At 35.0% G+C, this 27,118-nt stretch overlaps 1 protein-coding gene across 5 annotated transcripts in view; it reads right to left on the reverse strand.

Annotated features, from left to right (window-relative positions):
* Window positions 1-11,904: 11,904 nt before the first annotated feature.
* CNOT2 (CCR4-NOT transcription complex subunit 2) overlaps window positions 11,905-27,118 on the reverse strand; it is a 120,243-nt gene continuing 105,029 nt past the window's right edge. For all 5 annotated transcript variants that reach the window (XM_029953407.1, XM_029953409.1, XM_029953411.1 and 2 more), the window contains 8 exons: window positions 26,629-26,753; window positions 25,566-25,686; window positions 25,318-25,474; window positions 22,490-22,551; window positions 22,351-22,400; window positions 20,379-20,479; window positions 18,421-18,565; window positions 11,905-13,058 (listed from right to left, as the gene is read on the reverse strand). In XM_029953407.1, coding sequence (XP_029809267.1) covers window positions 12,972-13,058; window positions 18,421-18,565; window positions 20,379-20,479; window positions 22,351-22,400; window positions 22,490-22,551; window positions 25,318-25,474; window positions 25,566-25,686; window positions 26,629-26,753 — 848 coding nt within the window. In that variant the 3' untranslated portion in view covers window positions 11,905-12,971. The remainder of the gene's footprint in view (window positions 13,059-18,420; window positions 18,566-20,378; window positions 20,480-22,350; window positions 22,401-22,489; window positions 22,552-25,317; window positions 25,475-25,565; window positions 25,687-26,628; window positions 26,754-27,118) is intronic.

A 27,118-nucleotide genomic window follows, 5' to 3' on the forward strand; every position in this document is an offset into this window, starting at 1 on the left:
CAGCCGGGCCGGGCTGATGGGGAGAAGTCTCGGGGCTAGAGGCGTGCGCTGGGCGCGCCCCGGGGAGGTCCCCGCCACGGGTTCCCGGGCCTGGGCGCGACCCGCACGCGGCCGGGCGGGGGCCGTGATCCCCCGTCCACGCCCTGCGAGCGCTGTAGCTGTCCCGCCGAAGGGTCCTAGCTCTCTCTACCGCCTCAGCACGTCCCCAGGGTGCCAGGGTAGGAGTGGAACAGGCTGATCCAGGAGGAGTTTGCTGTGGAGGCATGCGCGTGGGGCAGGAGCCTGCGACTGGCAAGACCAAGGAAACTCGCTGCTTGGGTCCTGGCGGGACCAAGAGGAAACAGGTGGACAGCCTTGCAGCCCTGAGTGGAGACACCATTTTCCCCATCAGGACGGTCCCCTCGCTCCCGGACTCCCGAGAACAGAATCCTTTCCTGTTGTTTCCTTATTTAGGAACCTTGCCACGGTTGGCCCACCCCGGAATTTGTAGATGAACTTCCCGGGAACGCTGTACGAGGCGGCAGCGGCGTGCAGACCCGCTTTGGGACAGGTACCGTTTCTAGAGCTGCATACTGCTCTCTTCTTCATTCTTCCAGTTGCTCCTTCCGCCCCCTCCTTTTCTGTGCATACTTTTGGCTTCTATTCTTTTCATGACCTTTTTTTTTTTTAAGATTATCTTTTTCCAAGCCACGCTTCTATCATAATATCAAATTTGAGAACTATCTCGACCTACATTTTGAAGAATCAAAATGTTCACTTCTTTGCAAAGTATATAAACATATCTTTCTCTCGATTTGCAAGTCCCAAATGGATATACTCTTAAATAAATTCAGCTATGTTTCTGATGAATATGGAAATACCGAATTATGGAATTCTTGACTTCTCTTTCTTGGATTTCAACTGTTAGTACTTACTGGTATTAAGTATCTTTCAACCGCAATTCTGATATGTTACCCTGAAGTATTCATTCCTTTATGTGATAGGTAACACTATTTCCAAGCAAGGAGCAAAACAGGTTTATATCAGAGGAAGACCCTAGGTGTCTTTCTGAAAAAATTAAGAAGATACAGGGTTTGGAAAACTTCCAAATCAGGAAGACACCTTGTACTTTAATACCTTTCAAGCTTTGAGAGAATAGATTTTCTTCTTTCTTGCCCAAGAATTATGTGATTTTCTTCCCTTTCTGTTGGCTTGAAGACAGTTGTTGGTGATTACATTATCTGAAAGGGAGAATGAGTTTAATAGTTGAAGCAGCTTAACCGGAGATCACAGATCTCTGGACTGAATATTTTTCCTACTGCAGGTTATAATCATCTTTCTTTTCAAGAATGCTCAAGCCGGCCTAAGATCTGAGGTGGGGGTGAGCAGATAAGATCCAATTACTGGACTTTGGTATGCTGAGCAACTTAACCTTGAGGCAGAATTAACTCTTATCAGTGGTCTATGACACTGGGATGGGGATGGCCAAAGATAATTTAATAAATATGATTAATTTTCCACTGATTCCAGAGCTCAAAGAGTTCTGTAAATGAACCCTCTGCCTCAAAACTGAAGATGGTTTTCAAGTACCAGAAAATTCTGCCTTGATTTAACCTAAGTTCTTAAGAGCGTTTAAATCCACCCCCTCCCAAGTTCTGCATTAGGTCACTCTCTTTCCTTATAATTAAAGTATTTGAAGAAACTGTAGCCATCTAGCTTTCTGTTCTTTAAACATTTACTTTTCTCCCTTATTTCCTATTTTTAAATTAGCTTTTCTTTCTGAATCCTTTCAATATCTTCATGTTTATTGAAGTCAAACATATCAAAAGACTTCCTACATCAAATAAATTTCTATTTTATCCTTAATGGAACACTGTGTTATTAGTTTCATTTACTTGAGTTGGAGCTGCTGTATACCATTTCTAACATTCAGTAAGCCCCTCAGTTTCTGAAAATGAGTGACCATTGACTCTCTAAGAATAGTGGTAAGAACCCTATGGAACCTCAGGTTCTAGGCTCTGAAGTGACTTGGCATCTTTTTTCTGTGGACGGCAGAGGCAGCATGGATTTTAATAAAAGCTAGTTCTTTGCCTGGTTCGCCACCAATTAAAATTAAGATTACAAATGTGATACACAGACCAACTTATTTGGTGTACATCATTGTCTGCAGCAATGTTTTCAGAATTATGGCCAATCCTTGATGTTCTTTTCAAAAGAAAAATAAAACCTATCTAAGCCAGAACATTAAAACCATTGTTTTTCATAATTTGTTCTCGTTAGTATTCAAGAAGCCCTGTGACTAAAGTTAAAGTTGCAATATCCAATTTCATATGTATACTTTTATTAAAGTATTTTATTCAAAGAGAATTAGCATAAGGAGAGCTTTGGTATTCTAGAGAGAAATTTAGAGCATGTTGGGGAAATATTTATACACTTTAAAACATTGGCACATTGTGAAGTTTTTCAACAACAAACTGCTACTATACACTTCTTAAATAACTAAAGAACATAGGACCGAAAATTAATGTTGCATCATCACCCTTTCTCATTAAAATTCACCTTCTGGATGGGTTTTAGATGTTTGCCACTAGAATAGTTAGGTAAGAATAAACAGGAATGAAAGCATGAATGACCCAACAAAGAACACTATATAGAAAGTTTTATCTTTTCATTCAGCTTCTGCAATTAACAATTTTGTTGTCTTAGAAAACTGTTTCTGCTTTAGTCTTGACTGAAATGACTTACAGTTGAACTAAGTCAGTAATTTCCAGCTTACTGATAGCAAGAAACTAACTTTCTTGCCATGCTTCATGGTGAATGTTAAATATTAGTCTCAGAACTTAAAATTTAAAATATATTTCCTGGGAAGCCACAATTTTTCTAATTTAATAATTATATTAACAATATAACAGGTACATAAATTTTACCTGTTATATTGAACATATAATTATTATTGAGAACACTACTTACTACTTTCTATATTTATAATCATATTAAAACAGGAAGGGATCTTAAATATCACTGAACTCAACATTAAACAGGAAAGGTTGCTCTCAAAGACTGCATTTTGTTTGAAATAATAAAGAATGATTATTAAAAATATTTTTAAGTTCAGATTTGTTTGCATATACCCTTTATGTTTGCAGTTGAGAAAGGGAAGCAAAAAGTACAGTCACTTTATATTAATACATTTGTAATACAGAAGTATGGCTAGATTTCCTAAATTCTTATCACGTTACCTTTCATGTTAATGGAGGCAAACTTCTATGGGAGGTAATATATACATACACATATATAGTAAAAGGGAAATGAGCTTTGGAATTAGAAAGCAAGAAGCTAAGTGGTTTTGGTCCCAACATTTAATAATAAATAACTTGACATAAATAATTAATGTTCTTACATTGTTTCCTCTCCCTCTTGTGAAAAGGTTGGACTAGAAGATTCTGGATTCTGATTTTTATTCCAAGTTGACTTTGTTCTTCTGAAACTTGGCTATTGGTATCTAATAGTACATAGTCAAGTCAAAAGATCTTTTAATAATTCCAAAACATGGAGAGCACCTCCTAGCACAGTGGCTAACAGAGACAGCATTTGTCTTAGGAAAAATGGGCCTGCGTCTACTGAGTACCTAATAGAAACAAAGACCCTAATTTAATCTTTCCATGAGATGAAGATGGAACAAGGGACCCAGTAAAGCTATACACATACTGACCATGCCAGATTACAAGGCCCATTTTCTGCTATACTCTGAAATATCTACGGAATTTCTGTATTTAGTAAAAAAGAAAAATAGGTAATACCAATGGATTTAAAATGTGCATACTTACATTTGAGTAGAGTTAGGCTTGATCAAATCCCTCCTCTGAAACCTATGAAGGGAGACGTGGGTAGTGGATGAAGGATCTAGTGATTTAACCAGTTGCTCAAATTTAATCTCACTCTGAATCACTTGTGTTGAAAATAGCTCTTTTTTAGATGCACAGCAAATATAAGTAGTATGGCTTTATGTGGAAGAGGAAGATTAAGTGTAATATTTAGGTTTCAGATAAGCTTGTTAGAAATTCAAGCTAGATTGAAGTAGAAGTAAAACACAGGGAACAACTGAATGTTAATAAAACACTAGTTCTAGGCTCCCCTAGAAAATGCAGGAAATCATCTAATATTTCCAATACCTTTCTTGCTTTTGCTTGGACATTTCCAGTGATGAAAAATTCATGAACTTCTAATGCTGTCCATTTGATCTTTGGACCTCTAAAAATATATGAAGTAGTACTTTCTTATAAATTGAAATCTGCCTTGCCATAATATCCATGCAAAAGGTTTTTAATTTATCCTCCTGTGTTATGTAAAATAAAGATGATCTGCTTTAGGAAAAATCTCACTTCAGAGGCACCTGGCTGGCTCAGTTGGTTGATAGAGCATGCTACTTCTCATCTCAGGATCAGTTCAGCCCTGGGTTCAAGCCCTACCACTGGGCATAGAGTTTACTTTTTAAAACAAAAACAAAAAAACCCCCCAAATGTGGTTTTTCAAGTGTCAAAAGACAACTATCCAGGTTCCTTCTAGGCCTTTACTTCTTATACTAATCTTTAGTTTCATGTATTCCCTTTGGTTAACGGTTTGGAAAACTAGGATTGTGTCCTTACCTTCAAATGCTTTAAAAAAAAAAAAAAGATAATTCAAAGTTGGAAAGGATACCTAGGTTTAACATTCTCTAAAACAAAAATGTACATCTTTTCTGTGCTATCCAACTTACAAACAGTTCTAGGATGACGTATTTGTTTGTTAATCAACAATGTCATTGCAAATGCAGAGAGAAGCTGGGAAAGTGATTTTGGTTCATCTTAATAAGACAGAATTTGGATTCACAATAGTGAAGAGCAAGTCAACTAATATTCAGTACTAAATCATTTAGAGTTAATGAAAAAATTATATAAGACTTTACATTTAAAAAGGAAATCTGGAGATAGCTTATTTTAAGAGAGTGTACAAAAGTGGGAAGGGGCAGAGGGAGAGAATCTTAAGCAGCTTCCACACACAACACAGAGTCCAATGGGGGCTTCATCTCATGACCTAGAGATCATGACCTGAGCCGATACCAACAGTGGGAATAACATGTTTTGAACAGAGAAGGAACATGTGACTTGCATTTAAAAAACAAGTATATTTTGGGGTGCCTGGGTGGCTCAGTTGGTTAAATGATGGGCTCAATTTCAGCTCAGATCATGATCTCTTGATTCATGGGAATCTAGCCCCATGGTCGGGCTCTGAATGGACAGGACAGAGTGGTTTGGGATTCTCCTTTCTCAAAATATTTTCATTCAACCTGTTTTATATTTGAAGAATATTAACCATATGAAGATAATAAATTACTTAAAACATTCTAAATAAAACCTCAAACATGTCTCTCTTAAGAGGGAAATATTTAATAACACATTTTCTTTTAAGATAGCCCAGTTTTGGGGCACCTGGCTGGCTCAGTCTGTACAGCATGTGACTCCTGTCTCAGGGTTATGAGTTCAAGCTCCACACTGGGTGCAGAGATAATTTCAAAATAGAATCTTAAAAAAAAAGACATCCCAGTTTTCATGCAACTGCTACATATGATAATTAAAACTACATCTTAAAATAAATGTTCAGTATGTAACAGATTTAAAGGTAGCTTCCAAACATTCTGGCTGCCCCAAATCTTTATTTTTATAAAAAGATGAAACTATTCATGGCAGTCCCACATGTTAATTTCATCTCATTGGGCTGTATATTTTTGAATAATCAATGTTTTCTCTTTGAAATATTTTTTCATTATAAATGAGTATCAATAGGGCTGATCTTAAGACGAATCAAGCAAATTCAGCCATTTGTTGACATCATACCACCCTTGAAATTTGATAGATTTCTTCCAAAATGTTTAGAGGAACCTCATGTGTTAAAACAAAAACCACCTTTGGTATATACTATAGAATTGATTGAGTTGGAGGGGAAAATGACCTGTTCAAAGTTATAGAAATTATGTGGTTAAAATGTTACTTAGGCAAATACAAATGCAAATTACTAGAATATTACTTTTCAGGATATGCTTATGAAATTAGAGACCAGCTCTCTGATTTAGTGAAATATTCTGTCTTCCTTACCTACGAAGGAACTACCACTTTTTGGCATAAAAAGGACCAGTTTTATTTTACCTTCCCTAACAAAATGTCAAACCGTATTTGTAAGTGTGGCAGAGGCCTATCAGGCCTTGGAAATAGACACTAAGATAAATCACATGATGAATGATAAATTAGTTTTGCTATATAAAAGTAGTCTTAGAGGTGCTTGGCTCACTCAGTTGGCACAGCATATGACTCTTGATCTTGGGGTCATGAGTCTAAACCCCATGTTGGGCAAAAGATCACCAAAAATAAAATGCTTTTTAAAAAGGTGTAGACAGTAGCTAAACTAACTTGGCATGTGTCAAGGTGAGCATAAACTATGAGACTGTGCAATTTGAGTTTTCAAGAGACAGGAAATTATTACAACGAAGAAGACTTACCATTGTGAATTTTATGACAGTTGCACAAAGTCATTTAAGTGACTGAAGGAAAACTGAATGGCAAACATCTGGAAATGATTATTAGCCTTTTAAACTGAATTCTTCCAATAAACAAATACATCATTCACTTCTTAACAGGCCATAGTATATATACAACAGGATGACTGAACTAAAGAAAGAACTTTCATTTGATGGACATAGAATTGATAATGCACAGTTGCCCTTGGCAGTTTTTATACATACAAACTGAAGCGGAAACCCAACATCTAACAAAAATGTCCCCAGGAAATAATAAAGGTTTTTAAAATTAAAAACAACCACCACCACCACCTTGTTTTATACTCAGGAATGGATTTAGCTTCCTTGTATTCTGCTCTATTAAGTATTACTATAATAATGTGGTTTCTGCACTAGAACCTTGGATGATACAGTAAAAAGTAAATGAATGGCCCCAAGGCACAGGAGTGCATCATACCAGTTATTAACTTGGTTGAGTTTCACCTAAAGATTTTAGATTTTATTATAGTTAGTACTTGCACAATAGGCAAAGTATAGTTTAAGTGTAAACTGTAGTTCACTCACTTCAGAAATGACTTGTATTTACTACAGTATGTATTGCTGGCCTCTCCCTAGACCTCAGAGTAGCTCAACAGGAGACCTAGGAGCGCCTGGGGGACTTCCTCAGTCCCGTACAACTCTGGATTTCGGCCCAGGTCATGTGCAGGCTCCAGGAGTGTGAGCCTGCTTGATAGCCTCTCCCTCTGCCCCTCCCCTGCTTGTGCTCTGAATGAATGAATGAACCAATGAACGAATAAGTAAATACATAAGTAGGAGGCCTATAACTGACATTCTGAACATGCTCCTCAGGTGCACATAAAGTCTGAAAACTACCCAGAGGATAACTTTGCCTCTGGTGAGCTCCTGGAGCCAACTCCATCCAAACTGGTATTTTTACACATCAAATTTAATGATCAGTATTTTCCTTACACAAGAAATAGGATTACTACTTAACTTTTGAAATCACTACTATATCAGAAAACATGAGATTGAACACTAATGCAATGTCCAATTTCACACTAAATATTTACCTCAAGGCTTATCAAAAAATGGTCTCTTCCCTCCTTTTAATGTAGCACTAGAATATGTAAGTAAATCTGGTGAATATACACATGATTTACTGTTTGCTGTGCTTTACCAGTGCTTCATAGTCTTATTCCTAAAGTAAAAAAAAAAAAAAAAGTTGAATAAGTTGCACTCTGTAATTCTGGTTTGATTAAGTCTTTCCACAGATACAGCAGTAGTTTTAAGTAAACTTCTAGGACTCACAGAACAGCACATTTAAACTAGGTCAATGCTTTAAGTATTTAGCACTTAAATACTAAATATTTAACTTTTCAGCCCTTGACATCACATTCCTCAATGTCAGATCAAAACAGGGAATTAACATCTTCTAAAGAACTGAAAGAGGCCTAGAAATGATAAAATCCAAATTTTTACTCAATAAGGCAGCCCTCTCAATAGCAATTGATAGTCATCCAGTTTGTTTGAACATTTTTGCTGATGGGATGCTTCACATAACAGTTTTGTGGGCCAGCACCTTGATAAACAGAACCCAGATGGATGGACTTATCCAACGTCCAGCTGCTGGTTTGAGACTTGCCCTCCTAAGTCCCTCCTATATTTGAAGCAGCTGTCATGTCTCTTCTTAGGTTGTCTGTTAATTGTCTCTTCTCCAAGATCTACATCTCATCAATTTTAAGATACACATTCTTTGCATGCATGATATCCTTGAAATTGGTATGCATTTTTATAATTCATGGTTTATCTCATAGTTTGAGTTCCTTCTTTCTTCTTCTGTAGTATGCAGAATGGTGTACTTTACAATGGTTGGCAATTAGTTTTGCTAAAATACAGTAATTATCCCACTTCAATATTTTTTCAATAAACAGAAACACTGGTGGTCATCCAGTCCTCTCCTTACCTTATGCACAGAACACTGTCCAGAGTCTCTCTTTGGTTATGTTCTGAGGTTGAATCTAATGCCTTAAAAAGCAACTCATTCCAAAATCTTAATTACCTCACTTTTAATACTATACCAAAATCTTTTCCTCATATCTGTTCTTCAGTCACACAAAAGAATCTTTGACTGGCAAGTCTAGAATTCGATACCTGAAGACAGTTACCATGTTTCTAGAGTTTATTCTCTAATGTAAACATTCCTACTTCACGGGGTTGTTATGGTATATTTTAAATTTAATGTAAAATGGGATACTTCATGACACTGTGCTAAAGATCAGATGCAATAATGCATGTCAAACACACAGTATATTGCTTGGCAGCTAGAAGGCATGCCATGCATGCCACATTCTATTCTCCTGCCTTCCCCAGTCATAGCAGCTCTTAAAATACAGCAGACTTCCTACCTTGTTCTGAGCACTAAACTTTTCATTTTTATTTTTGAGGGAGAGAAGGGGAGAGAGGGAGGGAGAGAGAGAGACAGACAGAATCCAAAACAGGTTCCAAGCTCTGAGCTGTCAGCACAGTGCCCGACACGGGGCTTGACTGAGCCACCCAAGCGCCCTATGAGCACTATTCTTAAAGATGAAAATTATATCAGTATTTTTGGAACCAGTTACAATTTACATTAATCTACATACACATGGGGTGCCTGGGTGGCTATCGGTTAAGCATCCAGCTTCAGCTCAGGTCATGATCTCATGGTTCATGGGTTCAAGACAGCTAGCTCAGAGCCTGGAGCCGGTCTTCGGATTCTGTGTCTCCCTCTCTCTCAGCCTCCCCTGCTCATGCTGTCTCTCAAAAATAAATAAAACATTAAAAATTTTTTTAAAAATCTACACACACATGAACCACTCTTCAAGATGTTACGTTCCACCATCATTTATTCTTTTAGCAGCCAAAGTGCAAAAGTAATGATCTTGACTCAATGTAACCTATTTGATCAAACTTAACACACAAAATTACTGGGTTAGATTTAGATCCCAATTTCGACTTGCATTGTATTTACTTGCTTCATCTCCTAGATCTGTCATGTATTCATAATGTCATCCAATTCACTGGCAATGCTAGTGGCAAGGAAAGAGCCTTTTGCTATTAGGACCTAGCTTTTAAAAAGGCATCAAGAGAAGTCTGGCTTATCCACAGACTGTCTTATTGGAACCAATTAGTAGGTATTTCTAGATCTTCATTTTTAATTACACAAACTACTGGTAAGAGAACATTAAATATGAGCGTATCTTTTAGGGATCCATATGCACATTTAGGTTTTTTAGTAACTTTCTGCAAAACTGATATTAGTAAGCAAATCTAAATTCAATGTGCCCTTCTTTGGAGGCATGCTCAGAGGCCACATATTTTACAAGCACTGGGTGTAACAGGATGGAAGATCTGTTTTTGAATGAAGGATTTAGAGGAAGGGTCAATTAGAAAGGATGGAGTGGGAAAAATTGGAAAGTTTTGAAGGTTAACTGAAAATGCTTTTAAAAATAATTCTTTTGAAAATGAAATTACGGCAAAAAGATAGATAAATCATTTCAAAACCCAATGCTTTAATTTGTACATTTTATTTTCAATCTGAAATATCAATTTATACCATTCAACCATAACATGTATTTATCAAGCACCTATGGTGTCCCAAGTTCAGGGGCAAAAAGGAAAACACCAGCTAAGTGGCTGGCTTTTGAAATAAACTTTTGGTTCTTAAAATTTTTTTATATCTAAGGAAAACTTTGTGCAGTGAAAAAAAATCCCTAAAAATGGAATCTTATCATATAAGTTATGGTATGACCACAAGAATCATAAAAAAGTATGACCACAAGAATCATAAAAAAGATATTTGAAACTAGAGGTGAAAGGACTTTCTTTTGCAATTAAATAGCTTCCCCCCACCCCCAGAGCCGATCATAGTATAATCACAAAAATTATTTAACAAGGTACACATCTAGGTCACTAGTTATATAGGGAAAATTTAACAGAATTCAACCTATGAAAGAAAATGTGAAATATTAGTTCAGGCCAACTTCTGTACATGTATAACCACCAGTTATAAAACCAAAGAATATAACAGTGTGTTATGTTAAAGAGTTTAATATAGTACTTTAAAGGTTTCAAATAGATTTTTAAAATGTGGATTTTGAAGTCAAGAGCATGGTAATTTCAGATATTAACAAGTTATAAAAAGTTGGTTTACAAGCAATAGTTTTCTTATTTTGATGATTCAGGGAAAAAATAACTCAGAAAACTGGAAAAGTGTGCACTTAAAACTTTCTATATGGCCATTAAAACAAACTAGAGCCCAGACAACAAACCACCCGATATGAGCTATCTTGCTTTTCTGAGTCATCCACAAAAGTCCCAATCATGATCATGGGGACACTCTATACTGTTATGTTTATACTCACAGAAATAAAGATCCCCTTCCCCCCCCCCTTTTTAAACCTGTTTCTCATGGTTATGTAGGAAAAGTTACATTTTACAAAGTCAATTATGAAAAAATGTAATGATTTTTTTTAAATAAGAAATTGATTTCTAGGATTTGATTCTGGTTTACGTCCAATATGTGAGGTTCTGTGTACAACAATTAAAACTATAATGGTGTAAGTGCCATCCAACTTTCCTACAGAGAAGATGCTTTGGTTTAAATCTAAAAGATTAAAAAATCCTGGTATTTTTATGTCAGTTTCTCCATATTTCAAAATACATACAAAAAGGTAAATCTTAGGTCATCTTATATTCTTGATACATAAACACAGCAATGTCATAAATGTTTAATTTCCCAAACACGATTTGGTAAATGACAATAAACTTTCACTCTTCATAGAAAAATAGGTTAAAAATGAAAGTTTAGAGAATCAAAACTCGGCCTTTTTTACTATCTCTAGTGTTTGAAGCTTCAGTCTTCAGACATTTTTTAAAACAGCATTTTTCTTTAGATGGAAAAGAATCCATCAACTTGTAAATGTGAAATGTCCAGGCCATCTACCTCACTCCGGCTTTTGGCTTACCTTAATTTGTGTATTACTTCTTAAAGGTAAATCTCCAAGGTCTATCAAGACATTTATCCTAAATTTCTCCCAAAAATATTTTGACTGGGTCCCACAAGTGTTCAGAAAATTTTATCTCTAAGGTAGCCATAATTCTTTTAAAAAACAGTTTCTGTTTTGAACTTGGTTAATAGATACATCTGCATTTTTAAGCTACAAGTAAAATGGCATATGGTTCCATCAAATTACTTGTCAAAAGCTGAAAAAAAGACTACATTTTAAATTGTTTAGTCACACCGTTCAGTTAGATAGCTGTTAAACTTCAGGGTTTTGTCGGGGATCTGTTTTTCATGTTGGAGAAATAATTTCACAATTTCAAATCAAAGTCAACACTGCAGTGAGGAGAGCTTTTCTACTTTATTACAAAGAGAAGAAGCCTTTATGTGGTCAGAAAATACAAGATTGATCTTTTTTTTTTCTCTTCCTATGAAACGCTGCTGTTCAAACAGCCAGAGTGAATTGTCTCAGTTCACTTCGTTAAGTCCCATCACATTCACTTGGGTATGGATGTCCTTGGCTGCTGAAAATCTGGCCCTTTAGTGCACAGGGCGACAAAGTCCCCTGACCAGCAGTTCCAGAATGTCCCATTTTCATATATTGCATCCATGCACACCTCCTAAAAATGAGGTACAGCAGGGCAAACATTTTCCAAAATAGATGTCATATATATAATATATACACATTCGTACATACATACCTTTATTCATGTGATGTCCAAAAATTTAAAAAAAATGTACACATTTATTACAAAATCGTAACAAAGACTGGACAGTGTTTTGCTCATTCTGGAAAGATGAAGCTCAGTAATAACACAACCCTGGAAACCATCCAGAGATTGTGGCAATATCTTTCTTCTCAACAGTCAGATATTCTTGCATTAAGCTTGGCGAAACTGCCTTTCAAAAACAGAAGGGGAAGTAAAATGAAGGAAGCAGACCTTGCTCATCTTTCCAAATGAAATACGAGAAGGATCTTCACATAAAAATGCACAAACATTTGTTATTTTATTACCAATAGTGCTACAATGAACAATGCAAATTTTGTGGTCTAATTTTGTGGAGTCTTTTGTGGGTTTTCTTTTTTTACATTTTAGAAACTAAATGGTAAACTTCTGTCAGTGTACTTGCTTGTCTTTACAGACCCAAGTCTGTCTGCTGGCAAAAAAGAAAATAAATGAAAAAAATTCAGACCCTGCTCGAACTAGAGAAAAACAAATAACAAATTTAGTTGTTGGGCAGCACATAATTAGTAAGGCAGGACCTCAAATGGTGACCCTTTGCATAAGCCAATTGCCAGATCCTCAAGGAATTAAAACCAGGGTGCCTGAGCCACATCAGTTCTGCAGTTATGTCGAGTATTGTGCTGAGACAGCCATACCCCAAGAAAAGGGAAGTCTTTGTTTAGAAGGCTTGCTGAGCAGGGTTGTAGTTGAAGGTGGATGGCAGGTGAGGCCGTTCTTCTAATTTGTCGTATTCCAGATGAAACTCCTATAAAACCAAATTCAAAAATTTAGATGATTTCCTCTCTCTGATCTCAGATTTTTGTCAAATATATTTTATTAGATCAACAAAATACCTACATGTATGAGAATGACCACAGACACAGATGGACCAACTCTTTTTTCCCACTAAGTAAAATAGAGCTTGAAGAAAAAGTAACATGCTGTAGTTTCTATCTGATAAGTGCAAACATACAGACTGTGTGTGAAAGTATACTCATGAACATCTATTTTATAACCACTGACACTCTAAGTAGTTTTTTTGGCTGAAAAATAAGTTTGAGCAGGAATTACTGTGTTGCTAATAAAAAGCACTGAAAATTACAGGATATTTAAAATAAAGCCAACCTTCAATGAAGTATAAAACTGAAAAATTTGTTTTTCCTTGAAAAAAGAAATGAAAAAGAAATGATTTTCCAATTTGTAATTATTATACTGTAGGGGGAAAAAGCAAATATAAAGTTATCCTAACCTCATTAAAATCTGGGGAAAACAATGAACTTGTAACTTGCACATCTCCAGACTTCCCATTTCAAACCCAAAGCACTGAAAGGATGTAAGTGCCACTGAAAACTGTACCAGGGTTTTGATGCAGGCACATTTCAAGAGAAACTACAGAGCTCATTTTAACTAAACTTTCAAAATACATTAACTTCATGAGTTTTAAAATTTATGAATGGTGAAGTAATTTCATGACACTTCCTAAGATTAAGAGAGATGCAGAAGATAATTTAGTATATTAAAAAAAACAAAACATACCTTTGCAAATCCAAAAAGAAGTTCTAAAATTACTAATTCTACAATTTAAATTCAATTACAGCACAAACTAAATCAATCCCATTTAAAAAATTATGAACCTTAATATATATTATGTATTAAAGAAAGCCAGCAAGTAAAGTCTGCATTACAGGTTAATGTATTTTACCATGCCTATCTTGTTTCAAATTGATTCTAAAATGGATGTTTCCATTATTAAATTAAAATGAAAACCTAGATCATAATAATTAAATTTTGAGATACTGAACAATGTATTTAAAATTTAAGACTGTTACATTAACAACTGTAACTCTAGTATGTGTCCAAGCCAGAGACACAGCTAATTTTACTCTATTCTTCCTGATAACTCTGTAAGCATCATAATCTTCATTTTGCACCCTGAAGAAATGAGGCTCACAAGAAACCTGCCCAAATCACACAGTATATAGCAGATCTAGGATTAGAATCCAGACCATGACTTTCGGGTGTCAACACATTATTTTTAATAGTTTTAGCCCAAGATCCAAATAGATTTACTTCATTACACCCCCTGTGCAGAAATGTTGGAAAAATTCAGCCCACTGACCAAAGTTTATGATGACTGTAACGACTTTAACGTGAAATGGTTCATTTTATAGGACAGAGTAACTAAGGCACGCAGGCTGCCTGATCATCACTGAAACTAGCAAACGCCAGAGGCACCACCACAATCACCACAGCCCCCTAATGCGCTGTGTAGGCACCATGCTTGCTCGCTCGCGCTCGCTCTCTCTCTCTCTCTCTCTCTCTCTCTCCCTAACCCTAACCCAAGATTTAAAAATCCTAGAACTCAGAGTCATGGAATATTTAGGGGTAAGAAATACTTGTGATTTAAATAATCAATTTCTTACAATTCTTCAATTCTCTGAAAATATGAAGTAATTTGCAACAACAAAGAACCTCATAGAAGACATTTCAATACTTTTCAAAATATGGTAACATCAAGCTATCACTTATAATACTAATTCATACTGCTTAACAATGAGTTGAAGTTATTTAATAATGCATGTTCTTTACCTGTGAGTAGCAAACCATACCGATTTTATAGGGACTTTGATGTTAACCTGGGACACAGCATTTTAAGGGATTTTCTAGAGTTGATAAACTCTAATAAATGGAACGAAATGTCTTAATTCCTAAACAATTTCTGAGAAAATATTGAAAACATCTTTAAGACAAACAAAAACCCAAAAGCCATTGTGAAAAGTTTATTCTGTGAATACAACTTAAATTTGTTTTAAGTTCATGAATCTAAAGAGTTAGGGAGAGGGAGGGAGGCAAATCATGAGAGACTCTTGAACACTGAAAACACACTGAGGTGTTATATGGAAACCAACTTGACAATAAACTATAAAAAAAAGTTCATGAATCTGTATTTTAATGTAACAGAAGTGAGCTATGTATTAATACTTACTAGAAACCAGTATTTCTGCTTGCTTTCATCAATATGTAAATAATTTTGCTGAAAAGTGTCAGTGCCAGTGGCCAGCAATTACCTCGAGAGATTTTTTAATATAATTTTTAAATAAAATTTTTATTTTTTAATTTTTTAATAGTTTATTGTCAAATTGGTTTCCATACAACACCCAGTGCTCTTCCCCACAAGTGCCTTCCTCCATCACCACCACCTCTTTTCCCCACTCCCCCTCCCCTTCAACCCTCAGTTCGTTTTCAGTATTCAATAGTCTAAGAGAGATTTTTTAAAGGAACAGTTTTAGGATAATTCTTAAATTTTATTTTCCAACTTCAGAGCTAAACTTTTAAAGGTAAAGATTAAGACTAAAGCTCAACTGTACAAAAAGTCAGATAAAGTTGGGTAAAATTGTTATTTTATACATGTACACTACTTACATCTCTCTTGCACATGTTTTCTCTCTCTCAGATCTCTCTCTCTCTCTCTCTCTCTCTCTCTCTCTCACACACACACACACACACACACACACAAATATGTTCATAGCAGTACTGTCAACAATAGCCAAATCATGGAAAGAGCCTAAATGTCCATCACCTGATGAGTGGATCAAGAAGCTGTGGTGTATATATATATATATATACAACGGAGTTATTACATGGCAATGAGAAAGAATGAAATATGGCCATTTGTAGGAAAGTGGATGGACCTCGAGGGTGTTAGGCTAAGCGAAATAAGTCAGGCAGAGAAGGACAGATACCATATGTTTGCACTCATAGGTCTAACAGGAGAACAGGAGAAACCTAATGGAGGACCAGGGGGAGTGGAAGAGGGAAAGAGAGTTGGGGAGAGGGACGCAAACCATGAGAGACTACTGAATACTGAAAATGAACCAATGAACCAAGGGTTGAAGGGGGAGGGGGGAGGGGGAAAAGAGGTGGTGGTGATGGAGGAGGGCACTTGTGGGGAAGAGCACTGGGTGTTGTATGGAAACCAATTTGACAATAAACTATTTAAAAAATAAAAATAAATAAAATAAAATAAAATGATATTTACCTGACTGGGGAACTGCTTTTATAGGAAAGTAAAAGGAGCCTATTAATGTTTAAGTTGCTTCTGACTATTTAATTTTGTGGAAAGCGCTTAGTTCTAGAAACTGATTTTTTACACAAAGGTTGATCGGTCATATATACTGAACTAAGATTTAACAAAGATGATATATCCATCTACTGCAAACATCCATTCTTTTTTGTATATAGGTGTTTGGGATAACTTACAATGATATTGGAAAAAAAAAGCTTCAAATTGAATAGAAAAAACTTCAGGCATTTACTAACAGAATCTTTCCCCCTCTAAATATACATTTTTCTCTAATCAATTGACAGAGGAGTTCTCAAAGTATGGCTTCAAAGACCAGCAGAATCATTGGCATCACCTGCGAATTTGTTAGATATGCAAATCCTCAGGTCCCATCCACAGACTTACTAAATCAGAAACAATGGAGGTAAGGCTCAGCAACTTGTGTTTTAATAAGGCTGCCAAGTAATTCAGATGCAAGCTAAAGTCTGAGAACCACTTATCTGACCTAACAAGTTACTATTTTTCCATCTTTGGAAGAATAGTAATAAGCTGTAAGAACAATGAGAAAAACTGCAACAAACTACCACAGGTACTCCCATGTATATCATGTCCAACCTATGACAAGCACTGTCGTGTGTGTGTGTGTGTGTGTGTGAGAAATCTCATTTAACCTTCATGCCAATCTAGAAGCAAATACGATTTCAATTTAAAAGATAAGGAAGCAGGCATGGAAAAGAAACTTGTACATGGTCAAAGCATAACTAGAAGAAACAGGGGTCAAATTCAAATCTACAATAAGAAAGGTTACAGCTTTCTACTATACTATATTTCTTAACAGGTAACATACACAATGTCTCGTATTATTTGTAATGAAGGTGATTATTTCTAAATCTTAAAAGGTTAGGTTATGGATCTTCCTTTTGAATCAAGATATGCATATTAATTTGAAGTGTTAAATAACTTGAATACAGTATATATGGTGGTATAGGGACTCGATTTGAGAATGACACTTCCCATTGACAAACAACCAAAATAATAATAAAAAAAGGTTTAACTTCTCATACGTGTGTCATGTTTTGGGGTTTTAAGTTGGGATCACCATATTCTTTCCTAAAGATTTATATGAACTCTTATGATGTAAAACTTTGTGATAAATATGTGGCAAGCATTTTATACGGTCTTCTAAAAATGTTTTACCTTATTAACTTAGTGACATTGACTCAAAAGAAAAAAACCCCAAACCAACAAGTGAAGAATCATCCAAAGAACAATGGTCAAGAAGTATTTTTCTTCTGTTTAAATGTATTGAGAACAAACAAAACTAACTCTTTGGTTTTTAACCCTAAGAATGAACTGTCAACAGAGAAGGCATTCAGAGAAATCCTGGAGTTATGAAATCAGGTGTCAGTTATACTCTCTACTAGGCAGACTAAGTACATACATAAGGCACTGCACACCTGTGAAATATGCTGGGACACTGATGAAAATTTTGCACATGGAACAGTTAGAAAGGTGTTTTTGAGAGGAAACGTTGCAAACCAAAACCACCAGCTTTCTCCAAGCTCTCTTCCCTCCAACACTTAGTACGCTCGTCACAGGAACAATCATGGTTAATGCTTACAATTTTCTTTCTTTATATCAATCGTAAATAAAAACTCAACCATCTTTCCTGCAATAAGTGTGTTTTAAAAAGCCTATTATCTGTTTATATATCAGTTTTAGGAAAATCTCCTACTTGCTTACAGTATCAATAATATAAGAATATGTGACGGGGACTTCAAGAGGTTAACTTTATTTTACAACTGAGTGGACACGGAAATATTTCAAATGTCACCAAGGCTTGTGAAAAATTAACTGCTTACCAAGTTCAATCATTTTCCTAACTATGGGTAAAAGGAGCTGTCTCTGGATACTTGCCTAGAGTTTAAATCAAGCCAAGAAAAGGAAGACAAAGACTTATTTAGCAAGTATCTGGCACATTATTGGAATGGATATACTGGTATATTTAAGCAGATAAAAATCTAGATTTATACATTTACACATTTGCACATGGAAAACAATATACCTTAGCGACTTTCCTCCAGTTAAGACAGTCAAAGAAGTAATATGTTCCCCTCTCATATGTGTTGGTTTTCATTGTTGGCTCCATGCCTGGTGCTCTGGTAATCCATACTCGTTCTTCTTTGTGGTATCTCCAATCACGGTTAAAACTTCAATTTTTAAGAGAAAAAGACAATTAATTTTTTTCTTGTGGCTCACATCAAACATTTTCTACATTTTGTAAAATTTTACTCAGAAAATAATTATACCTAAAATACATAAATATGGATGATACTTTATCCTGACTTAGTTATTAAATGCAACTCTAAGGAAATATAAGAAAATAATTCAATTTGTCCAGAAAACACTCTTTAATTAACACATCTTTATTTAACTAAAGAAATTTTCTTATGCAAACAATATGAGATCTTAAAAGCTCTATGAGCAATGAGATAAAAACTTAGGCAGACATATTAAAGATACATTGTGTTCCAGAAGCTTCACTCCTTTCTTGTTCTTCTTAACATTCAATAGAAATTGAGCTATCTATTAAAACAAACAAAAATCCCAAGTATTTGTATTATTTTGTAAGGAACTAAATAGTCTATTTATTCAAATGCACATAATTTTGTAACTGTTGGAAACAGAATATCCATCAAAAAAATTCTTCATGAATCTATAACTTTCATTATTTATTTAAATCTCATTGATCTTAAATTCTCAAAAGCCAAAAGGATATCCACTAGAATTTATGCAAGAATCAGTGAGGATTTATATGACTTATAAACTAGAGAAGTAACATCCAAAGGAGGTAAATGTGCCACAAAAGACATCTCTGGTAGAACAAACCTCCATGTAAACAAATACCTTCCTATTAATACAGTGAGATAATTTTTCAACATAAGTAAGATATGAGACAGAACTGCCCCTAATGGATATATGAATGATTAAATGAATTTATTTACTTATGAATAAATTAAAAGGAACAGGTAACAATTGCTATGCTACAAAAAATGAGGGGAAAACATGGGAGAAAACAGTCAATAGAAAAAAAAAACCCCACCAATTTATTATCAACACAGTGAATTTTACATTTTTAAGTATCTGATCCAAGGTCATTTATAGAAATGTTATTAGGAGTATTATAAAATACTTAAATCAGTAAAAATTGGGTCTATCAATCACAATATCAATATTTTCTTTTTGTAATATCTATCCCCAACATGGGGTTGAACTCACGTCCCTGAGATCAAGAGTCACATGCTCCATTGACTGAGCCAGCCAGGTGCCCCATAACATCATGAATTTCTACTAGCAATTCACTCTAGAAAACATGATTACTATAATAGTCTATTGGTAACAAAATGTTACCAACTGGACATATGGGAAATGACACAAAATTTTTATTCTTAGAGCATCAGGTAAAAACAGAAATGCTCAAGAAAATAATGTATCCAATGGACCAACTACTTAACGCTAATTTATTTAAGTTGGTCAATAGGCTTCTGATAATGAATGTGGACTTTATCAATACTTCAAAACACAAGAACTATGCACAGTGCCTTGCCCATATAATATTCAACAGATGTTCATTAAGTGATGAAATTCACTGTCCTTAACGTATGTGGTTCCATAAGATGAGCCAGTTAAGAATCAACCATATCTTACATTTCACATATTTATAAAAATTAGATTCACCAAATTCATGAATCAAGTCAATTCTGTCTTTTTACAAATTTAGGATTATTTAAATCTGAAATAATTCCTTTTATGTACAGTGACTATGAAGCCATAGCAATATAAACTTTCAATCTAAATTAACTTTATTTTACTAAATGTAAAATCGAATTATTTCCTGATGGAGAGATTTTTGGTTTAAACACAAAAGGCAAAAACTACAGCCATCAAAAAAAAAAAAAAAAGCTTTCAGCATAAACAAGATCCACTATAATACAAAAGTGTTTGAAAATACTTTGAACATACAGCTCTACTGCAGCTAAAAGTTGTAATACGTCTCCTCCATTCATGTAATAGAGATAGAAGAGAAGGTCTTCTCCATATCGGCCAAGTTTTATTGCAGCCAGCTGGAAAAGAGAAATCAATTATTCTGAAGTGTAAAATAAGTTTGAAAACCCTAACGTTGCTATCACTATAGTAAAAGTAACAAGATAAACAGAAACTCTCTTCTCTGTAGCAGATAACTGTTATTACATGATTTCACAGGTAGTTATAATTCTAAGGGGGAGTTTTATCATTTACATCACTAAAATCATTTAATAATTATTTCTGGCACATTTATTTATATTCTAACATAAAAAAGCTATATAAAAACTTCTAAGCAAGACCAAATGCTGTTTTACTCGAGGGTTTATTAATACCCAACATAGTAACAATAGTGGAACATGATGCTCAGAGACGCTGGACTTATATTCAAGTCCTGGTTCCAATATTTCTAATATGATGCATGTCTAGTTATTTAAGGCCTCTGAACCTCCACAAATGAGACCTATAAGTTTACCAAGAATGTAAATGAAATTGATAAGGTGCCTGTATATGAGTGGACCTTAAAGAGAGCCTGATACATAGGAAACCTGTAAAAAATGTTAGCTCAATCTGTATGACAGTGATTCACAAATCAGTTGGTTATATATTTTTACCAAATCACATATGGTAAATACAAAAATCATAAAGGGATGGCTCTTTATTTTCTTTAAATTGATGACTAAAAGACGACTACCTCACATGTCCCTCCATAAAGCAGAAACACTGCCAACCAAACTATAAAACACAAAGTTTAACAGACTCAAATTCTTGTATTAGGAAAAACATTAATTAAAAAGCTCACCAAAATGAAAAAACTTTATCTCTTCACCTAATCCTGCATCTAAATGTTTATTTAACTGTTATACATACATTCTTGGGATATAATTTTTCTCTCCATTCATATTTTCCCCATTCAAGCAACAGTTTCTAATGTGATTGATTCTCTCAAATCAGTATTTCTTAAATTACCAGAAGCAAAGGTTCTGGAGCCCTTAGGTAACTGGAGCAAAGAAGCCCTATATGGTGGAGGTGGCAGAACAATCACATAATCCACAAACAGAAAAAATTAGCTCTATCCCATACTTGTCTTCCATCTATTCAAATATTGAGACACATTGATACTTGCCTGTCCACAAAATCAACATCCATTTGACCACACAACTGTACGGTACACACACAGAACACCATCATTTTAATATACACACATATTTACATATGAATATATAATGCAATACATATTTATATACACATGTGTAACACATAATTTTTAATAAATCGTATCCTTCCTCAGTGCCAAAATCTAGGGATACAATCTCTAACAGAAATGAACTAAAAATTTTAGTTCTTTCCCCTCAACAAGAGTATCTATCATTTTCTTTTTTTGACTTAAAAAAAAGTTAAAACTACAATCTGTTAATAGTTACTTTATAACTAAAATTTTAGGTAATTAAAAAGTTTTAAAAAGCCAAATATCATAGCTTTTAAATATATATATTGTTCTGATGAAAACATTATCTGTAATATTTGTAAAAATATATTTCCTATTGATACAAGGGCATAAAATGAGAATATCAGAAAGAAATTCATCAAATTCTCAAAATAGTTTATTCTCATCAACCAAGATTTTAGATTATGGCTATAACCTGTTATTAAGAACTCTAGAAATAGGTGACCAGACCTACTTCTGTTTTGTTTTTAAAACATATTCTCTAAATATAACCCACGAGTCTCATCAAAACATTAAACAAAAACAGAAATAAAATTGCTATAATGTAACTGAATTGACAACATGAAAGCATACCTTTGAGATCACTAATTATTTAAAAAAAACTTTATGCTGCCTAAACTGAAAAACAGTGCCTGAAAATAGATACATTCATGCTGACTGAGGAGAATAATAAACTACACTCACCTTATCCCTAATGTGAATGTTCGTTAAGTACTCTGATGGAACATGGAAGTCTGGATAATAAAATAAAAAAAGCCTTATTAACTGATTCTCAGTTTAAAAAATATTTTTAAAAGGTCTGAACACAAACAGATTCTCCTACCTATGTCTTGAGGTCGACAAGGTGAAGATGCCCAGGGTGATGCAAATTTGGGGTACAGATTTCTGAATAAGAGGAAAAAAAATAAAAACCCACTCTGAAGTCCAAAGTAGAATCAAAGATTTCTAATTTTGTTTCAGGAAATCAAGAAAAGTGACTTCAAAAAGTAAAATGTGTATCATTACTTTTAAGCTCTTTTCGTGTGTTTACTATGACTTACACAGCAGAAAAATGAAACGAGGTTAAATAGCCATATATACTAAGTGTATACATTGAGTTACTAGTTATATATTCATATATATATGTAACTTTAACTCCAAATGCTTTAAATTCATTAATATGATGCCCCCAAGTAAAATTACTTTCCCATTTTTATCAGTAATGATTAAAAATCAGTAATGATTAAAAGCAAAGTTCAAATTCATCAAATATTTACTCAGTGCCTATTATAAGCCTGACACTTGTAAGTGCTTGAGGTACATCAGCGAACAAAACAAAGATAACTGACAACACGAAACTTTCTGGGTGAGGATGGTGGATTAGAGGGAGGTAGACAAAAATAATTTGCATAATAAATGATACTCGATGTTGGTGGAAGGGTAAGGAGAAGAGATTAGTTGTATTAAATTAGGTAGTCAGGTTAGGTCCCATTTAGAAGATCAGATGTGAACAAAGATTTGAAAGATGTGAGGGAGTTAGCCATATTAATGATGTGGCAGAAGACAATTCTAGTCTGAGGGAACTGCTAGAGCAAACGAAGCAATTTAGCAGACTAAAGTGGGTATACGACTGGCATGTCCGAGTTACAGCAAAGCCAGGGAAGGCCAGTGAAGCTGAAACAGAGCGAACAAAGGGAGAAGCTGTTGAGGTGGTGGCAGGAGAGAGACACAGATCATGCCTACGCAGATGAGTAGGCCTGTGAAGATTTCAGGTTTTTAATCATAAGGAAACCACAAACCCTTCCCAAAGAAGAGATTGTGAGGGGCACGGAGAGAATCTGGGACACCTGGGGATTGCCTAATGGGGTAATCCAGGAGAGAGGATGGTGACTCAAACCAGGGTGCCGGAGCTAAAAGCAATGAGAAGCATGCAGCAATGAACCCACAATGTCAAACGTTGCTGACGGGTCAAGAAGGATAAGTTCCTACACGCAACCACTGAATTTGATGACTTCAGTGAGAGCAGTTTTAGTGAAGGGGTGCAGCAAAATCCTGACTGAAAATGGGTTTAACGGAGAATGGGAGAAGACAAATGGGAGATACAAAGATGGCTCTTTTGAAGAGTTTTGCTCTTCAAAAAGTGAGAATAAAGAAATAAGGGCAGTAACTCACAGAAGAAATTAGATGAATAGAACAGATTTTATTAACACAGAGGGAGTAACAGTATTACTTGTATGCTGATGGAAATGATCCAACAATGTGCAAAAATCATTAGAGTTATGGTCTTGAGTTTCCAGAGAGATTTTAAGTAGAAAGCATGGATCAACAGGGTGAAAGACAAGAATAAGATGGGTGCAGATGGTAGCAGATACTTAGATCTGGTGGTAGGACTATGTGGACATTCTCTTCTGATTACTTCCAGCTTTCTTAGGAAAGAAGAAATAAAAAAACAAGGGCTTAATAGGATACCTGAAACTAATATTATACTGTATGTTAACTAACTGGAATTTAAATAAAAACTCAGGAGGGGCCACCTGGGTGGCCCAGCTGGTTACGTGTCCGACTCCAGCTCAGGTCATGATCTCACAGTTCGTGAATTTGAGCCCTGCACTGAGCTCTGTGCTGACAGCTCAAGAGTCTGGCACCTGCTTCAAATTCTGTCTGTCTGTCTCTCTCTCTGCTCTCCCCAGCCTGGGCGCGTGCACGCGTGCGCGCACGCACACGCACACACACACACACACACACACACACACACACACACTCTCTCTCTCTCTCTCTCTCTCAAAAATAAACATTAAAAAATTTAAAAAAATAAATAAAACTGGGGAAAGAAAAAAAGCAACGTCTAGAGTAAGGACTGGGAAAAAGGTAAGTAGCTGTTAGGAGAAACGAGTGTGAAATAGTTGCACAGGAGAGCAAAAGAACGAAGACCAGGCACACCACTTATGATTATGGGTGGCAGAATTATGGGCCCACTTTTGAGGTTCCTGGAAGTGAGGACTAGGCAGTGAAGTTGTGTGCTTTTTTTCTTAGCAGACATCAAGAATGGAATAACTGAAGTATAACCAGGGTTGTAGTTTTTGCCATGAAATCATAACAAAGCAAGGGAGGGGCAATGTAGTCAAGGGTGTATGTAAAAAAGCCATTACAAGTGACTAAAGAATTTAACTGGGTAAGAAGGAAGTGAATTCCTTTCAGGGGAAGAAAAGGATGTTGAGGAACAGTGAAAAGGTAGAAGAATCAATAGACTGAGGATCCCAAGGATTCAAATGATTACTGGAGTCAGTACTAGAGGGAGAAAGATGGAAAACAGGAAGTGGCATAGGAGCAGAGATTTGAAATTACAGTGAAATCAAAGTCATAGGGATGACCTGGTGAGTGGCTGAGATATTGTGGAGGGTAAGACTTTTGAAGGTGAGAAACTCAAGGAGCCAAGATTTCAGATTTTGGAAGGATCATAAATGTGTATTCTGAAACTGCCAAATTATAAAGGAATGATACTGTCAAGTGACAGTGACCCAAGAGCTAACATGAGAGGGAATGATCCAGAGTCAAGAGAGAATAGCAACAAGTGGCTGCAGGTAATACAATCTGATCACATAAAATTAAATGAACTGAAAATCCACAGAGAAGTATTATACAAAAATGTAGCAGAAAAGAAAAACAACTTACTCAGGAGAGTTCAGATTGAGGCCTAATGTTGTTAAGTCACTTCCTAACGCAAGGTGTACCATTCCTGGGTCTGTCTCTGCTGCCCTGATAAATGTTAACAGGCCAATCATTCCAAATTGGTCCGTCACCATCCCTTGAGGAATGTTAGTAACCCGACCTAGATAAGAAGAACAGAGTAATTTTATCTTTAAGGACTAAGTGAAGAAAGAAACTCTACAATATCTCTGACGTATTTTATAGAGTCCCACCATCAGGCAACACCTGGATCCCTTTTTTCTGCTGGTTATTATTTTGTGTTGTTGAACTTTTATCTCCAGGGAATTTGGGTCCATCTGTACTTGAAGTCGTCTTGCCAGATGTATTCAAATTCTAACATGGAAAAAATTAAGTGTGACATTAAAATTTGTTAAGTGTAAAAATTTCAAGTATACATACTAGTCACCTTTCTGTTCGTTCTTTATATTTAAATTGGTTGTACATTATTACCTGTTTTTCCAAGTTCTACATGAAAATTTGTTTCCACAAGTGTCCCATGGTTTATAAACAAATCCTGTATTTTACACATTTGAGTATTTAAAGGACAAAAAATATATGAAAGATATTCTTATATATCTCAGATCTTCAGTCACAGAAAAATAATTTTTATCTCAGAACTATATGCTTTGGGATATACTTCAAGTTTCATTCTTCAAAACTAATTTAGAAGAGAAAATATTATAGTACGTTGCCTATCATATCACCATAAAAACCTCCAAGATAAATTAGAATATATAAACTTTAAAAATTCATATTTAATTCTTACCCAATAATCTTCCTTATCAATTATTTTAACAATATATACAAACTTCCATGACAAAAAAAGATATTGTCAGTGAAATGTGGAAGAAATAAACACATTCGTTAAGTCAGAAAGAGGAAGCTGAGTTGGCTGAATCAACACAGGAATAAAAATGTGTATAAAGATTCTTCAAGGAGAAAACTTACTCAAGAAAAACACAGCTCCTTAGAAGGCTATAATATCAAACTTCATGGGATCCAGCTGACAGGGACTACAATAAAAGTCTAAATTAACTCTGAGAAGTTCAACAGAAATTTGCAAACCTATATGAAATAGGAAAAAAATAGGCTATCTTCTAAGTTACAAAGGTTTTCCACATTCTTCAGAAGTTAGATTATTACAGATAGTCAAGATAAACAGTTTTGTAACAGTATTTAGTAAGTCCTTAATATAGTCTATAAAACTGTTAATACGAAAGAAGTCTGAAGGGAAAAAAACTACATCACTCACATACATAATTCTCAGTTACTTACAGATTTACTGTCATCATTACTTGACGTTGGATCTTTATAGCTGGAACCAGGTAATGCTGGAAAATCTTCATTGTGTATTGAGAAGTCCTGGGATTGCTCATTTGCTGGTTTTGTTACCATTCCAACTATGTAATGAAAATAATCCAGAGAATTGTAATTCATATTTATGCTATTTTACTACAAATCATAAAAAATTAAGTTTCCTCATAATAATGTACCAAAAGGATTTTTATTACACTATGAAAGCACACTTCAAAAAATTAGTATTCAAGATAATAATGAAGAACTAAACTTTTATATACTGATTAATAACTCCATATACAAAATAATACAAGGGAAGTAAGTGGTAATCCTAGAATTCTAAATCTAATGTCATATATAGATGCTTAAAAACAATTTGATATTGGTAATAGTTATTAAAATATTTGGATTAAAGCTTGATTTAAATATTTGACTAGCTATTATAAACACCAGTTAATTGTCAAATACA

This window comes from Suricata suricatta, chromosome 10 (assembly GCF_006229205.1).
Source record: "Suricata suricatta isolate VVHF042 chromosome 10, meerkat_22Aug2017_6uvM2_HiC, whole genome shotgun sequence".
Classification (NCBI taxonomy): Eukaryota; Metazoa; Chordata; class Mammalia; order Carnivora; family Herpestidae; genus Suricata; species Suricata suricatta.